Source organism: Nilaparvata lugens, chromosome X (assembly GCF_014356525.2).
Source record: "Nilaparvata lugens isolate BPH chromosome X, ASM1435652v1, whole genome shotgun sequence".
NCBI classification, from domain to species: Eukaryota; Metazoa; Arthropoda; class Insecta; order Hemiptera; family Delphacidae; genus Nilaparvata; species Nilaparvata lugens.
In genome coordinates this window covers 59,906,708-59,924,894 of record NC_052518.1, presented here as the reverse complement: position 1 = coordinate 59,924,894, position 18,187 = coordinate 59,906,708, and the positions used below count along the sequence as shown (strand labels likewise).

Below are 18,187 nucleotides of genomic sequence, written 5' to 3'. Positions count from 1 at the left end.
TAGGCTGCTTTGGTAATTATTATTGTTTATATATTGATAATTTTTATTTGTGTTAATTAATTCTTATTACAAATACTGGTAATTCTCAAGCAAATATTAAATTTTTAAGGATAATTTTATATTTTTACTTTCCTTGCCCTATTACCAACTATATGTTTCAAGGTCCCCTAAAAACATGATTTTTGGGTGTTGGTGTCGGTGTTGGTGTTGGTGTTAGTGTTTGTGTGTGTTTGTGTGTGTGTGTGTGTGTGTGTGTGTGTGTGTGTGTGTGTGTGTGTGTGTGTGTGTGTGTGTTTCTGTCTGTGAACACTATAACTCCATTCCTAATTAACCGATTGACTTGAAATTTTAAACTCAAGGTCCTTATACCATGAGGATCTGACAATGAGAAATTCAATAAAATTCAATGCAAGATGGCGGAAAAAATGGCGGATAATGACTAAAAAACCATGTTTTTCACGATTTTCTCAAAAATGACTTGATCGATTTATTTCAAATTCATACCCTGTATAGTTATTTATCAGCTCTATCAACTGGCATGAGTCTATTTCCTGGGAAACTAATGGGTTCCACCCCATCCTTGAGAAATGGACTTTGTAAACTGACATGAGTTTTTTGTCCTTCTCGTGCATGAGGTAGGTAGGTAGAGCAGTTTATAAAAAGAACAAATAGTCGAGATATTTCATGTAGGATAGAACAGCTGTTTTGACGACTTTAAAAAAAATAATCGGATTTCACAATTTACACAAAGGAAAAATTACTCTGAAATAGCTATTTAAGTATTAAGAGCGTAATGCGCGACTTTATCGCTCGCGCTAAACAGTTATCACACGACGCGAAGCGGAGCATGATAATTTTGCAAGAGCGATAAAGAAGCATTACATACAAAATTTTTTCTACAACTGCCCAAACCTGTCAAATTACTTATATCGGCGGAGTTACAATTACCGACTTTTCAGGTTAAGATCTGACTTTTTGGAATAGAATAGAATAGAATCCTTATTGCAGAAATATCTGAGGTCATCAGATACAATACAAGTGTCAAATATATACAACATGATACAAAATAAAAATATATTACATCAGTAAGTTACACTATCAGTACCCTATGATAATATGTCACCTGATTTTCAACTTATAACCGAATATTCCTAGCTAATGTATAAAAATCTTCAATCTTGTTTAAAGGGTTAGCTGCTAAGAAACGTTCCATATGAATTTTAAAAGTTCCATTCTCCATATTTCTAAGATCTTCAGGAAGTGAATTGAACAATTTTATTGATAAAAATAGAAATGTTTTTTGTGTACTAGAATAGGTATACCGATAAGTAGTCAAATTACCCCTATTTCTAGTGTTATGGCTATGAACTACCCCCTGCTCCACAAACTTCTCCAAATTCTCCTTAACATAAATAAGGCTCTGTTGAACAAATATTGAAGGTAGAGTCAATATTCTCAGAATTTTAAAATGCTCATCACACTGTGCTCGCTTAGAAAGCCCACAAATCAGTCTGATAGCCTTTCTCTGTATTCTAAAAAGTCTACCACTGTAAGCTCTGGAACCCCAAAGTATGGTGCCATATGACAGATGAGAATTGATGTGAGCATAATAAATCACCTTTAAAACATCCAAACTGACATATGACCTCAGTTTTCTAATTAAGAAGACTCCCTTATTCAGCTTGCTAGCAACAATGTCAATATGCTGGGATCAACTAAGGCAAGTGTCAAGTGTGAAGCCCAGAAACTTTGCCTCTTTCTCCTCATTCATAGTCAGTCTTCTATTATAACTGATAGTCAAGTTCTGAACTTTATCAGAGTTTACACATAATAAATTTGAATTACACCAGCTCTCGATCGAATCAGCCAAGTCCTGGGAAGCTTGACTCAATGAAACTACTGTGGGAAAGCTCAGAAAAACACACAGTTCATCCGCAAACAAATAGCTTTTGGCTGGAGGGTTTACAATTGTTGGTAGATCATTTATATAGACGATGAACAAAATAGGCCCTAAAATAGAACCCTCTTGGCGAGCTGCTTACAATCAGCTGATTAGGGAGCGTAAAGAAACTCTTCTGCACATGCGCGAATGATTTGGGAGCATAAAGTAAATCTACTGCGCATGCGCGGATGGTTAGCGAGCGAAAAAGTAGATTCTCCTCAGAAATAAGCTGTTTTACTAGGAGAATTGAGTGTGTAAATTCTTTCTCTACGCACAGTTGTAGAAAAACAATTATATATACACATATACAGTAGTCTGATCGTAGTTTCAAATATGTTGCCGCCAATGGTCATTATGTTATTCTCGTTTAAGAATGAGGCTTACAGTTCTATGAGTAAGGAAAGTTGTGTGAGTGTACCACACCAGATTTTTAATATCAAGTTCTTATTTCTAAAACAGTTTTTTTCTCTAAGCAACTATTTTCTGTTTTCTTTATCTAGTTTTGTTTTGCTTTTTAATTTTAAGTTCTTAATAATATTATTTCTAAATCATTTGTGTCATACTTTTTGTGTAAATGAGGTTTGTTTTGGCGTTTAGCTGTAAACCTCTTCGAGTTGTACTTTTTCCATGTAATGTATTCTCAATAAATAAATAAATAAATAAATATTACAAATAGCAAGCTGAAAAATGAATAAGATGATTTAGATAAAACTATTCAGTTAATGCAGTCTGAAATGAATAATTTTAAGCTAGCTCACGATGAATTGCTTAATAGAATTAATAATAGGCTACCTTTTTTATTTTCTGTTAGACACGACTAGTTTTGGCATTTATCCCATTATAAAGTGTCTGAAGAAAATAAAAAAAGGCACTAGTAATTCTATGGAATTGGACATACTTAATATTCTTGAGGATAATCAATTTCAGGAAAAAAAATTTTCAAAGAATAACAAAATTAGTATGGTTGAATTGAGTTGATTTGTTTGGTTTCAGAATCGCCACTAGTCGGAGATGCGATGACCTCTCCCGTGAAAACAGAATCGAGCAGAAAGAGTGGGAGCGGTGGTCGAGGTAGGGGGAGGAGGGTGCACCCCTCTTCTTCCCTGCCACACAATCACAATTCTCACCAATCGGCCTCCCCTCCTCACCCCCTACCAGAAAACAACCTCGACAGAGTTTTCATCTGGGATTTGGACGAGACCATTATTATTTTCCATTCACTACTCACCGGAACATTTGCTTCCAGATTCTCTAAAGTAATTTTATTTGAAAGTTTATTTATTCATTTATTCATTATTTCATTCATTTATTTGTAATGTCAGGACACCAGGGAAGACCCCGATTATTGCAATTGGTGGAAATTACAATTGAAAATAGTTCAATTGAGGTAGTATAGACTATAGTGAGATTGAAACCATGATATAAAACTTGAAGTAACCACCATATAGTCTATAATTATCATAAATAAATGAAACCAAGATGAGGATTTCTTCATCCATTTCAAACTTCGTTGTATGCACACTAGGTCTTTCCATCTTAATACCGACATGCAGTCGATCAAATGTTTGCTTCTTTACAACAGTATACAAATATTTATAAAAGGTGTTTGGAAATGAATTTTTTACTCTAGTTCAATAAAATTATCTGTTAATTCTTGAACTATGAATCAGAACAGCCGTCTACAAAGTTCAAATCGCCTTGATGATTGTTAATCTTTGTTAGAAGAATTGCGACAAAAAGAAATATTCTTTCAAGGATGATCGTTTTGATGATATTTTATTAATTTCGAACTGTGATTTAAACACAAGATATTTTCACTTCAATACCGACATTAAGTCAATTATTTTAATGTTTGGTTCTATACAAAAGCTTACAAGTTACAAATAATATGAATGAGTATCAGGGGTTTAACTTTTTATTCTCAAATCGAATCAAATAAATTGATTTACCAGAATGTTATATACAAAAATTAGAGTTACAGTACAATAGAATATAAAGGAAACCCCCTACAAGACTACAAGTCTGTGCGTATAGGTGGGAGCTCATTATGATATATAATAATATCTCTCAACTTATCTGCCTTAACCTATAATAAATAATACAAATGATATATCCTAATTATTTTCAAGTGGAAAACAAAAATAATAATCACTACATAGAGTTCTTAACGACGTTGCATTGACTGCGAAGCGCGGGCCAGGCAATCCTCAGTCACAACAAGCATAAAATAAAGTATTACAATAGATTTGAATAAATGTTTAATGGAATAAAAAAAAACAAATTTTGCATGGAATGAGAAATAGTTGTGTGAATGAATGGTGATTGGGCTTAGATTGGATTGGGTAGGTCATCGCACGTAACGGGATCGAAGCAGTTGCTCAGTCGCCTCCCAGCCCATATGGTACAACCACCTATCGACCCTCTTCCTGTCAACCGACTACTTATCTCAGCCTCCCTGATCTCTTTGTGGACATTCCTGCATACAAGATATGGATCAAATAGGAAGAGTTTGTCAGCTCTGAGCCATGTGTCAGATGAGGAGTTTCAAAGTTATAATTGCTTCTGAGATGCGTAGGATACGTATGATTAATTATTCCACCGAAGAGTTCTGTTTTGTATTTTTTTTATATGATTTAGCAATGATTTTATGGAAAGTTGTCTTACATTTAAAACTGGGAAATCGGTAGATAATTGTATAGTTGGATATCTATGATCTCTTTTAAAAATTGTTTTAATTATTGACCTTTGCGTAACTGCTAGAGTTTCAATAACCGAGGAGGAAGGCCCTCCCCAAGTTGAAATTCCGTATTGTATGATCGATTGCAGGTAGGAAAAGTATACTATCTTGCACTGCTCCACGCTTAACACATGACTCAGCTCTGAAAATGCGTACAGTAATTTCCTGAGCCTGTTCTTCACACTGAACATGATGTACCCAACTCATCCTGCTCCAAGATATTTATATTGGTTAACACGCTCGATCATGTTACATGTTCAAACTTCAGACAACGGATCATTACAAGAGTGCAGCTTCAATACCAATGGGCCTGGATCAGTCTGATTTCTTGTTACTATCGGGATGAACTTGGTTTTTGCTATGTTAACAGTTATGATCAATTATGATCGAACCAATTCTTTACTTTGGCCATGTCGATTGGGGCACTCCTGTAGCCCCCCCCCCCCCAAGTGCTTCCTGAAGACACAACCGCAGTACCATCGGCAAAAAGGAACAACTGCCCATCCAATCTCAATTTTGATAAATTATTTATGTAAATCAAGAAAAGTATTGGACCAAGTGTACTTCCCTGGACTACACCATACTCCACATTCTGTTTATTGCTTGTTTCCACATTTATACAAACAGACTACAATCTATTATGGAAGCAGCTTCTAAACCATTGTAAGGTGTTGCTTCTTATAAATAATAATCAAAGTTTATTTATTAGCATGGTCCTGTCAACGGAATCGAAAGCTTTTGCCAGGTCCAAAAATGTAGTTAATACTTTTATTCTCTTTTTAACACTTTCTGAAATATACTTTGATAAGTTAAAATGTGCATTTCATGTGATTTTAGATTTTTGGAAGCCATATTGAAGGTTTGATATCAAATTATTTTCATTTAAATATTTCGTTAACTGTAATTTCACACACTTCTCAATAATTTTTGACAAGATGACAAGCAGAGGGATGTTTCTGAAGTTAGAGAATGTACCTTTCTGACCCGATTCGTAGATTGGAATCACCCTTGACGTTTTGAAAGCACAAGGAAAGTTGCCCACACGAATGCTCAAGTTCACAATGTGTAAAAGAGGAAAAATTAGTATGACCAAGCTACTTTGAATTACTCTCGTAGGAATGCCATCGCAGCCAGGCGCTGATCTGCCTTTCAAGCTCATTATAATTTTGGTCAGCTCCTGCTGAGAGACCGGTCGCAGCTCAAAGACTGTGTTTGTAGCATGCTCCTCGTCTCTTACTACCGGTGCATCCTCAATTACTATGGAGTTGGCTAAGTTAGTTCCTACTGTTGCAAAGTATTTATTAAAATTGTTAGCTATTTCTTTAGTTTTTTGAGGGTCATTATTCTCCCCAGGTGGGTAGAATGCACTCATTGGAAATGATTTGTTAGTTTCTGTACGCCCTGTAAATTTTCTCTGCAATTTTCTCGGATTGCTGGACACTTCATCGACTTTGTTTTTATGATAGTTAAGTTATATTTAGCTTGTTTTATTGCGGAATGCAAGGTATTTCTATATTGTGTGAACTCGTTTCTTAAAACATTATTGAATGGTTGCCTGTTTAATTTTTTTCTCAACTTGTTGCGGTGCCGAATAGAATTTACAAGTTCCATGCTGATCCATGACTTGAGTTGGATATTTTTGGAAGATATTTTAACTCTGTGCGATTTAGCTGTGATTATATTTTGTAAGGTTTTGATGAATATGTCTGTTGCCCTATTCACATCATCGAGACCAATAGTAGTGTTCCAGTTTTGAGAAGCTATTGCATTGTGTACCTCGATCCAGTTAGTTTTAATGACAAACTTGTCCGAAGTAGGCGGTGTAAGAAATTTTTTAGTGGTTAGATTTAGACAGATGGCGTGATGATCAGTAACTGAAGACTGCAGAATCACTGAAGATGCACTGAAGAAGCGATTGATTGATTGAGTACTTTATTTATGTAGATTACAATATATACTGGCCTATACACTTATATACAATAGCTTACAATACAGCAAAATTATAGATGAATTTACATAATATAGACTAAGAAAACAATTATTGAACTGTATATGATATGAAAAAGTAATTTGTAATATAATAACTATAGATAATTATATTGTTATGCATCTACATAAATTGGCGGAGCTTTGGACATATCAATGTCCATTCTTCAGAAAGAATATTAAAAATATCCTCCCCACTAACTCTCTACCAAAAGTAGAGAGGGAGTTTAACAAAAAAAGTGATCGATACAAGTCCCGCTGGCCGGCCGCATTATCTTGTCGATACAAGCGACAAACCCCAAGCAACTCAGCTCATCTATGTAGCGCTCCTCAGGAGAGCCCGGGGACAACGTTCAGCGTGTTACAGTTCAGATCATCCTATACTAAATACTACATCCTATATCAATAAATAATACTATTTATTAGATTGAACAGATTTATTATAAATTATATATCAAATAAAAATAACTGTGTTATCAAAAACTGTATAAATATTGAAATTGAATACAATTTGTAAATTTGTACAATGGCATACATCACATCTACAACCGAGTTTATTCGACACATTGATAAGGCCAACTACTAGCGTAATGTTTCACCAGACTGACAGGAAAACAGATTTTTCTTAGACCAGGTGTAGGGTCTGAATTGTGTACCTCAATTTAGGGTCTATCCTATCGATATCTTCTTAACAGCTGAACTACAAGAGCACACAAAAAGCTGGCTTTGCCTGCACACTTGCATTAGAAGAGACTGGCACGAACGTTCAGATTTTCAACTGTGCAGTCGAACTTTTCCTGTGAAAAGTCACGTTAGTGGCTGATCTTGAGTTATTCTTTTCCCAAGTAGTAGGAGACTTTGCTAGTACTATCTAGCGGATTGCAGCAGAAACATACCAGTACACATGACTGGTGTCAACAAACAACTACTTGAGTTATCATTTATAACTGAAAGCTTGATTTTATGAATATTAAAAAGAGTTGGAACTCCACTATTCATTTATTAACACATTTATATTCAAATATACAGGGGACTGCAAGAGGTTCTTGGGAATAAAATTTGTTTTAGAAAATAGTTATTTGTATATCTAGAGTGAAAAGTACTGTTTTTTTCTCCCTGAGGAAAAAGTTTGAAGCCCGAGGCGAAGCCGAGAGCAACAATTTTCTTGAGGTAGAAAAAACATTTTTCACTCGTAATATACACAACATTTTTCCTCCACCTACATCTTTATAAAAACTGCAAATAAAGTAATTTTTAAAAATGTAGCTACGTCACCAAACTATATGTAACAACGTAATCTAAAATGTAAACAGCTGGGCTGGCTTGTAATCACAGTTCTCCGCCGACAGCACTATGCGCTATTTGTCGGCAAAAGTTGTAACAACAATGGCCGCCACAACTACAACTATGATGAAGTTCCCGTTTCAAATTTGATTAGTTAATGAGAAATATTCGTTGGCTGGTATTTTGAATTACATGAAATAAAAAAATTATACATTTTTCTAGTATAGTGATATGAAGTTTGTAATAATTTTAGCATACAAACATAAATTTCATATATTGATCAAATGTCTGGTTGAGGTATTGAATTTAGTTGGTTCAGTGACTACTCTATAAGCTCCCTCATCTGAGCTTAGACCTTCCAACCTATTTCAAATGTACGTTTTTAAAATAGAGATGCTTCCCATTTTATTTGAATGGAGTTACTTTTACGCTCTAGGGAGTTTTCCTGTTTTTTCCTCCCGAGAGCGAAAAAGTGACACTTTAGTATTATGTTCCAGGGAGTAAAGTAAGCACTTTAGACAGGAGGTGGAGGAAAAGTATATTTTAGTTTTACAAATACTAAAGTATTACAACATATTTTATGATTGTTTAGAAACAGAAATGAACTATAAAAACTTGGTTGTTACTCGACCAGGCACAGTTTGCCTTCTCACTGAACAAACTACTGTAACCTTCAAGTAACTGAAGTGGGCAGTTATTGGGAAGTAGCAAAGTCTCTTCATAAAAATGCACCTGTATATTCTAGTATATATTTATTATGTATACGCTATCCACAATTTATTTCTGTCTTATATAACATCTACTGTCATTAGGTTTTGAAAGCCTTTCAATATAATAATAATAAGAATTCCATTAGTACTTATGGAGTATTCTTTGTTTCTAGTTTGATGACTATCAGCATCAATCAACAAGTTCCACTAATTTATCGAACCTTTCTAGAAGGAAACATAGAACAATGCTCTGTTTCCCATCGATCAATTATTGTTATTGATTTTTTATATTCCATTTTCAGGAAATTATCCTTATCAATTGATTTGACAATACCAATATAGACACCAATAAAGATATCTACTTTCCTTGTTTTTTTGCAGGATACTCAAAGTATTGTACAGCTCGGTTTCAGAATGGAAGAGATGATTTTTAATTTGGCAGACACTCATTTTTTCTTCAATGATGTTGAGGTTAGTAGAAATATATCAACTAAAATATTCATTTTCTCCTCTTGCTCTCTTGAATAGTAATATCAATTATATACAGGGTGTTTCAGAAGTAGTGTCGAGAATTTTAGGGTATTGTACCTGGATGCTAGGAGACTACAAATGTCATATTTGAAGTGTCCAAAACTCAGCGGTTATCCTTATAGCTGCCATTTTGTTTTTTTCACTTAAAAATTTTTATCTCAAGAACGAAATGTTGTATTGATCTGAAATTTGGCATGAATATTTAAGCTATAAAGACTCAACTATAAAAAATAAAAAAAAATTTTCGTTGAAATTTTTCAAAATGGCGGCCATTTTAAATTTTTGATGGCGAATATCTCGAAAACCGTCCATTTTACAGAAAATGTACAAGAGACAAAAAAGTTAGCAAATTTTTTCACAATTCCAATGATACCTAATTTATTAAGATTGGTCGAAGAATAACAGAGAAATTAATTTTTTTCGTACTGCATGCATGACCACTTTTCACCATTTAAAGATCAATATTAATTGTTTTATTCCAGATGTATTTAAGATGAAGCTTTGAAACTCGGTATGGCTCTATATGGGCAAACAGATGATTTTACAATGGTTTTCAGATGATAATGTTTGTCTTGTAAAAGTATTGTTGCTTCATTAAAAGTAAAGAACCAGATGTAGTGCTTCCTATTTCTTAGTCTCACGTTTCCTAGGTCTTATTTCTATCTTAAATTTCCAGTTTCAATATTTTCTTACGTTGCTTCTACACAAATATTTAATTATTGTAATGGAATTTAGTTCGCTGGAGTACACCGATATTCACTTCATGTATGGAGCAGCTCTTGGCAATGCGACCGAAGCAAGAAGAATGTATGCAGCTGCATTTCCAAACCGCCGTCTCCCTTCCGACAAGGTGTTCACAAGAACTCACAATCGGCTGAGAGAAGTTGGTTCATTTGAACGGAATAGGGTAATTGCTGGTAGGCCTCGAGCAGTTCGAAATGTTGCTTTTGAAGAGGAAGTATTGCAGAAATTCGATTTCAATCCTAGAACGAGTACGAGAGCAGTTGCAAAGCAAATCAATTCAAGTGCTTCTTCTGTGTGGCGTGTACTAAACAAGGAAAGACTTCACCCCTTCCGCTTTCAAAAAGTTCACTCATTGGTTGAACGCGACTATGAGCCAAGAGTAAACTGTGCCCGTTGGTTTCTTCAGCAAGACATTATCCAACCAAATTTTCTAGAAAATGTGTTATTTACCGATGAGTCCAGCTTTACAAGAGAAGGAATCCTCAACTCTCGCAACAGTCACGTCTGGGCCTTAGACAATCCTCATGAGGTCAAAGTGCGTGGTTATCAGCATAGATTTTCGCTGAATGTTTGGGCGGGTATCTTAGGTAATCGCGTGATTGGACCATACATTCTTCCTAATCGTCTGAATTCTCCCACGTACATTACTTTTTTAAGAGACATACTACCAGAACTTTTGGAAGATGTGCCTCTTGCAAACAGATATAATATTTGGTTTCAACATGATGGTGCCCCTGCTCATTTCGGAAATGTTGTTACGGACTTTCTGAACATGACCTATCGTCAGCGGTGGATTGGGCGGGGTGGACCAGTACCGTGGCCCGCACGTTCACCTGACCTCAACCCTTTAGATTTTTTTTTCTGGGGCCATATGAAAGACCTTGTTTACAGCACGCCAGTAGAAAACGAAGAAGACCTTGTGGCAAGAGTGGTTGCTGCAGCAGGTGCCATTCAAGATGATGAAAATGCTTTTATAGCAGTTCGACGGTCCATGATTGAAAGGTGCAGACTGTGTAATCAAGTTGAAGGACGGCATTTTGAGCAATTGCTGCATTAGTATCAGTGAACCGATTTGAGTGAAATTAATATTTTTCAATGTAAAATAAAATTTGGAGGGAAGTTATTCTTGTATATTTCTGTAATAAGAACGGTTTTCATGAAATTATAAAAAAAATTAATATTGATCTTTAAATGGTGAAAAGTGGTCATGCATGCAGTACGAAAAAAATTAATTTCTCTGTTATTCTTCGACCAATCTTAATAAATTAGGTATCATTGGAATTGTGAAAAAATTTTCTAACTTTTTTGTCTCTTGTAAATTTTCTGTAAAATGGACGGTTTTCGAGATATTCGCCATCAAAAATTTAAAATGGCCGCCATTTTGGAAAATTTCAACGAAAATTTTTTTTTTAATTTTTTATAGTTGAGTCTTTATAGCATAAATATTCATGCCAAATTTCAGATCAATACAACATTTCGTTCTTGAGATAAAAATTTTTAAGTGAAAAAAACAAAATGGCAGCTATAAGGATAACCGCTGAGTTTTGGACACTTCAAATATGACATTTGTAGTCTCCTAGCATACAGGTACAATACCCTAAAATTCTCGACACTACTTCTGAAACACCCTGTATATAGCTGGGCCCCCTTTGTCCCTTTGTCAATCAAACAGGAAGTGAAGTCATCACTTGGACTTCACTTCCTGTTTGTTTAATTGACAAAGGGGGCCCAGCTCCCAAATATTTTCGTTTAAATGTAAGTTTTTAATCTATCCATGTCATGTGTATCCTGTTCCAATTTATTTAGTTTCATTTAGTTTTCTAATAAATTATATAAAGTGTATAATATAAATATAAACAGGATACACACGACACGGATAGATTAAAAACTTACATTTAAATGTACATATATATACAGGGTGATTCATAATTATGATAAAATAATTTAATACGTGATAGTAGAGGTAAAAATAAGAAAAAAAGTTCTTATAAACATATATCCATAAACACTTCATTAGCGAACTACACAGAGTGAAAGCTTTCGCCCGGAATTCAGTTCCTCTGGTGAAATACACCGATGCTGAATTGTTTGGGGACTAGTTTTTGAAAAACTAATGCTGGATTCATATGGAAAAATATCTGAAAAATTGAATAAAACTAGTCTGGAATCTGTAGTATGAGTAGTTTTGAGAAAAAAGTTGAAATATGCAAAAAATCTAAGTAGAAAAACACAGACTTCTACGTTTGATGCCCAATAACTTTCTTTAATGACCAGTAAACAAATAATTTTTTGCAATAAAAATTGTAGAGGATTTAATTCTGAAAAAAATGATGTAAGCTGTGTGAACTTAATTTAAATAAGAGTTGGATAAAATGTATTCTTATGTAGTACATTACACCACAAAATTTGCTGTTTTATGAGGAACTCATAGGTTGTAGCTGGTTGCAAATAGAACATTGATTTTAAGAACAGCTTTTCCAAAACAGCTGATTTATTTTGTTTTAAATAAAAAAATATTCAAAAGAAATTATCAGCTGAGAATTATTTTCAGAAATATTTTAGCTCATTGTTGAACAAAAAAACAAACTGTAAGTTAGGCCTACTGTAGCCACGCTGTGTTTTTTGTTTAACCTATTAACCAGTTATTTGTAACCATTTCACTTTGCTTTTGTGTTAAGTGTTGACTTTTTAAAAAATGGCTGGTAATTTTAGACATTATTCATACTCCGAATTAGCTGACATTCATTTAATGTATGGAATGGGACACTACTGTTATAGTACTGAAGCAAGACGTTTGTATCAAGAGAACTTTCCTAACCGAGTATGTCCAAGTTCAAGGTTTTTGCTACTATACATCAACGTCTGTCTGAGACAGATTCTTTGATATCCAAAGAGCACATTTATGCAGGCAAACCCCGATCTACTAAGACTGTTGAGTTAGAAGAACAAGTTCTTAATGAAATTTATGAACATCCCAAGAAGAACACAAGAGAATTGTCAGTGCAGTTTAATGTCAATTAATCTATTATTTGGAGGATACTAAAAGAGCAACAATTACATCCATACCACCTCCAGAAAGTTCTTACTCTATTGCCACGAGACTTTATTCCCCGTGCTGGTATTTGCTGATGGTTTTTAGTAAAACTTGTTTACCCAAACTTTTTAACAACCATTTTATTTACCAACGAGGCACACTTTACAAGAACAGCTATCGTTAACGTCCACAACCAACATATTTGGGCAGCTGAGAATCCTCATGCCATCAATCCCAATCTTCCACAACATCAGTTTTCAGTAAACATTTGGGCAGGAATCATAGGAGATCATCTACTTCTGTTCGAGATTCCTCCCAGGCTTAATGGCATAATCTACTAGTCTTTTGGTATAAGTTCAATGTCATTTAGATATGCTACTTTCATATAAAAAAAACTTTTCCTAAAAAACTGAATATTTTATTTGCAATCAGGTACAACTTATGAGTTATTAGTTCTCTCCTAATAAACAGCAAATTTTTGTGGTGTAATGTACTACATAAGAATACATTTTATCCAACTTTTATTCAAATTTAGTTTACACAGCTTACATCATTCTTTCCAGAATTAAATTCTCTACAATTTTTATTGCAAAAAATTATTTGTTTACTGGTCATTAAAGAAAGTTATTGGGCATCAAACGTAGAAGTCTGTGTTTTCTACTTGAATTTTTTGCATATTTCAACTTTTTTCTCAAAAACTACTCACACTACAGCTTCCAGACTAGTTTTATTAATTTTTTCAGATATTTTTCCATATGAATCTAGCATAAGTTTTTCAAAAACTAGTCCCCAAACAATTCAGCATCGGTGTATTTCACCAGAGGAACTGAATTCCGGGTGAAATCTTTCACTCTGTATAGCTCGCTAATGAAGCGTTTATGGATATATGTTTATAAGACCTTTTTCTCTTATTTTACCTCTTCTATCACGTATTAAATTATTCTACCATAATCATGAATCACCCTGTATATATATGTTAACTTTCAAAAATTCGCAGATGGATAAATATGGTAAATTATCAACCAGGTACATCTGATAAGCAGTTTCACTTACTTGCTGACGTTTCGCCATTATCCCAAATAACATCTTCAGAGCGCAGTTAAATGCAACATAGACTCCTGCCTTTGTTTCGAAATTCTTCATAATGGTCGAAGGGAGTACCTCCTACCCTCTCCTTCTTCCACGTGCTCGGCATGGCGCTGCTGGGTGAATGGAATTCCCGGAGAAGTGTCAAACACATCACAAAAGCCAGACACTTCTCCAGGAATTCCATTCACCCAGCAGCACCAGGCCGAACACATAGAAGAAAGAGAGGGGAGGAGGTACTCCCTTCAACCACGAGGAAGAATTTCGAAGCAAAGGCAGGAGTCAGTGAAGCATTTAACTGTGCTTTGAAGATGTTATTTGGAATAATGGTGAAACGTCAGCAAGTAAGTGAAACTGCTTATCGGATATACCTGGTTGATAATCTACATAATATGTAAATTCAATTTATAAATATATCCTGTTTCAATTTATATATATTATATATAAATTGAAACAGGATACACACGACACACATAGATTAAAAACATTTAAATGAAAATTCAATTTTCGAAAATTTACATTTTGTTTAAATGTAAGTTTTTAAGTGTTAAGGGTGTTCTCTAGGAAGGCTGTTCAAGAAGTGTCTTACTCAGTAAAATTAACTGATGAGATGGGGGACAGAGTAAAAAAGCATGCTGGCTCACAAACATCGGTCTTCATAGCTCTACTCTCTCTCAGTCGATGCGCTCTCTCATACATCAGTCTTCTCTTTCTAGAGAAAGAAGTTCATTATTTCAGTAGCACCACTCACACAATAATTGACACACGCACTCACACATCAGTCTTCTCTTCCTAGAAAAGTCCATTATTATTATTATATACTGCATTGTCTACTCATTCTTTTTACATGACTGATCTGCTTTTGAGTACCCTGGCTATTGATGATATTCTATTGCTTCAACAGTATTATCAAAGAACACTAACTTCATTTGACTAATTCTTCTAAATCGACATACAAGTTCATTAATATATGAGTGCACTATATTATATAGATACAGTAAGTGCTGAAGGCTGTTAATAGGATGATTCATGCATAGACAAATAAAAATCATGATTCTTCATTCTTGAGATTTAAATATATTTATTTTGATTCTAGATAGAAACTAATTTATTCAGTAATAATATTGTTTGGAGTACAGGATCAAACTTTTCAATGTATATATGTATATTATTGTAAGTTAATTTCCAACCTTCCATTGACTATTTTCAAGTTGATATGGATAATAAAGCAAAGTGGCCTCAGTTAAAAAATCAAATCAAATTGGTTTTTATTATCCATGATAACAGGGTAAAAAATTCAAATCATACAAAGCTACATCTTCTGCAACCAAATAATCATGAATAAAATTTACAGTTGAACTTAGATAATTAATCATAATAACTAAATCTAACTGCTATATATCGTAGTTACAGAAAATACAACATTATTTTTTAATAAACTTTATAAAAATTCTCCACAAAGGAGAATAGATTTAGAGTTAAACTTGGACCAATTACACGACATTTGCTCTATTTATACAATGAATGAATTGTCTCTTCTATTTTTGTGTAGTTGAGAAGTTGATATTGTGGTAATTATTCATATTGAATGAAAAAGACTAAGAAATTGTCAAAACCCACATATTTATTGATACTTAGAGAAACCGTTTTCGGTTATTACACCATTGTCAATCTCTGATGAACTCTATCAGTAGTGGATAAAGTTTATCAGAGATTGACAATGGTGTAATAACCGAAACCGGTTTCTCTAAGTATCAATAAATCTGTGGTTTTTGACAATTTCTTAGTCTTTTTCATTCAATATCTCTTCTATATTCGTTCTTCCAACCTCCTTTAACCAGTCATTAAAATTTTTTTTCATAAATATATTTGGATTTACCTCCAGTATTACGTGGATTTTCAGGCAGATTAATAAAAATTATAAGTTTAAAATTGATTTAGCCATCTGTGACGCACACTATTTGCCAAGTAAGTAAGTTATTGGAACCTAACTCATCAAAGAAAATGTCATTAGCCAAGAAGGATTAGACTATCATACTGTACATTAGTTATTAGATTTTCAGCTTTTCTTCCAGGGGCGCCATTTAGGAGGGGCAGGGGGGCCTGGGCCCCTTCCAAGGATCAGATAAATAATGGAAATGCGGGTCTATCTATACACGAATCCTTAGAATGGCAAATATTACGGTAGCAAATATTACGAGAAGTACCTAATTCCTGATTGACCAAAACAAGTGCAGATCACCATGTACAACGGCTGTAAACAACTGAACAATGGACAGTTGATAACTGTTTATTTTTCTATTTTTTAAACAATCGAATTCATTTCTGGTCAATTTTGAATTTGATAGAATCTACCGCGCAGGCGCCAGCAGGCGCCTAAACCAATACCTAATTACCTACTATTACTTCAGGCCCCACAACTGATTTCTAATAAACTAGGACGTCATCACATGTAGATCCATGATTTACTGGCGGTAAGCAGGCTAAATAAGAGCGCTGATGCTTGTTATCACATCTGATATGGTAATCAACAAAATTAGAATTAAAAATTCAATTTTCACGGTCTTCTATTTCAATGAATATGGTTCGTTTATCATTCTTTTAATATTCGTTTGTGAAAAGTAATAATGAATTTGGGGTTTTAAATCATGGGATACTGTTGTGTACCTAATTGTTGCGGGAATTATAACAAGACTCCAAAAGTTTCGATCCGTACGGTATTTTCTTTTTCAAGATGAAACTACTTTAAAACGAGAATGGATACGAACGATAAGAAGAAAGAACTATAATTCTACAAAACAACGGTTTACATGAAGTGTAGAAGAACAGTGTAAATAAAGTGTGAGTGGAAAATTTAAAATCAATCAATCAATCAATCAATTCATTTATTTCACAAACAAACATAATACAGAATAGAAAAGAAAGATATAAAAAAATGTGAAATAAAAGTGGACACCCCTTGGCATAAGCCCGATTGGGGTGTACTACTCCTAATAAAACAACTAAAAATACTCAGAGGAGTAGGCCGCTCCGCTCTATAAATAAACTTGGCATAATAAATTATAACTTAAAAGAAAATACTTTTTTTTCTGCTACGGTAGCCCATCACATGAAAACAAGGATGAAGTAATTACATTATGAAAAATAAAAGGCATACAGAGATAAAACCAAAAAATAGAAAATTTACAATGCAAAATGCATACTCTAAGAAAGGATATGTTAACTAGATTATTATTTAGGATTTAATAATAATAAATAAAAGAATTTCTTATTTAAGAATATCATCTTACAATATTCAGAAATGATTCACAGTCATTAACACTGAGCAGGTAGTTTTTCAAACATTTCAGAAATGAATGTGAAAGTTCCTGGCAATTTAGATATTGCGACACTAGATTGAACAATCTAGGACCATTAAAATAATATGAATGTTGAAATATCGTTAAATTCGAATGTGGAACCTGAACCATAAACCGTCTAAAGTTATATCTCACATCTCTAATGATATTTTCATTCAAACTCCTAAGAAAAAAAGCTTCAATACTTTATAAACATAAAGATTTCTTATTGGAAGTATCTTGAGATGAACAAATATCGGCCATGAATGATCAGTTCTAGGTGTTCTGGTTATAATACGAATGAAGGACTTTTGAAAAATTATGATGGGATAAAGTGTTGAGACATAAGTCCCACCCCATAATACGAGCCCATAACTCATCCTGGAACTAATGAGAGCATGATATGCATTTATCATCACCCCAGTGGGGCACAGCTCTCTCAACATGTAAAAACTCCTAATCCCTCTACAGAACTCTTTTTTTAATTTAGCTACATGTTTCTTCCAAGATAGATTTGAGTCAATAACTAGACCAAGGTATTTAATATTGCTCACAGTCTCAATTGTCAGGCAGTTGCAGTTATCTATAGCAGCGCATGAGTAACGGTGATACGACAATGGTGTATTAAAGAATAGATCTCCTCTTAGGTTGAAAATCATATATTTAGTTTTTTCACTCATTACCATGTAATTCTTACTAAACCAGTAGTTTAAGACTCTCAAGTCGGCACTCATTTTCACATATAATGCATCGCAATCAATTCCTGAATAAGTGCTGTATCATCTGCAAAAGCAG

At 34.0% G+C, this 18,187-nt stretch overlaps 1 protein-coding gene across 4 annotated transcripts in view; it reads left to right on the top strand.

The window, feature by feature from the left end:
• Nucleotides 1-18,187, top strand: part of LOC111060571 (eyes absent homolog 2) — a 133,692-nt gene that overhangs the window by 66,105 nt on the left and 49,400 nt on the right. For all 4 annotated transcript variants that reach the window (XM_039443388.1, XM_039443387.1, XM_039443386.1 and 1 more), the window contains 2 exons: nt 2,936-3,198; nt 9,041-9,130. In XM_039443388.1, coding sequence (XP_039299322.1) covers nt 2,936-3,198; nt 9,041-9,130 — 353 coding nt within the window. The remainder of the gene's footprint in view (nt 1-2,935; nt 3,199-9,040; nt 9,131-18,187) is intronic.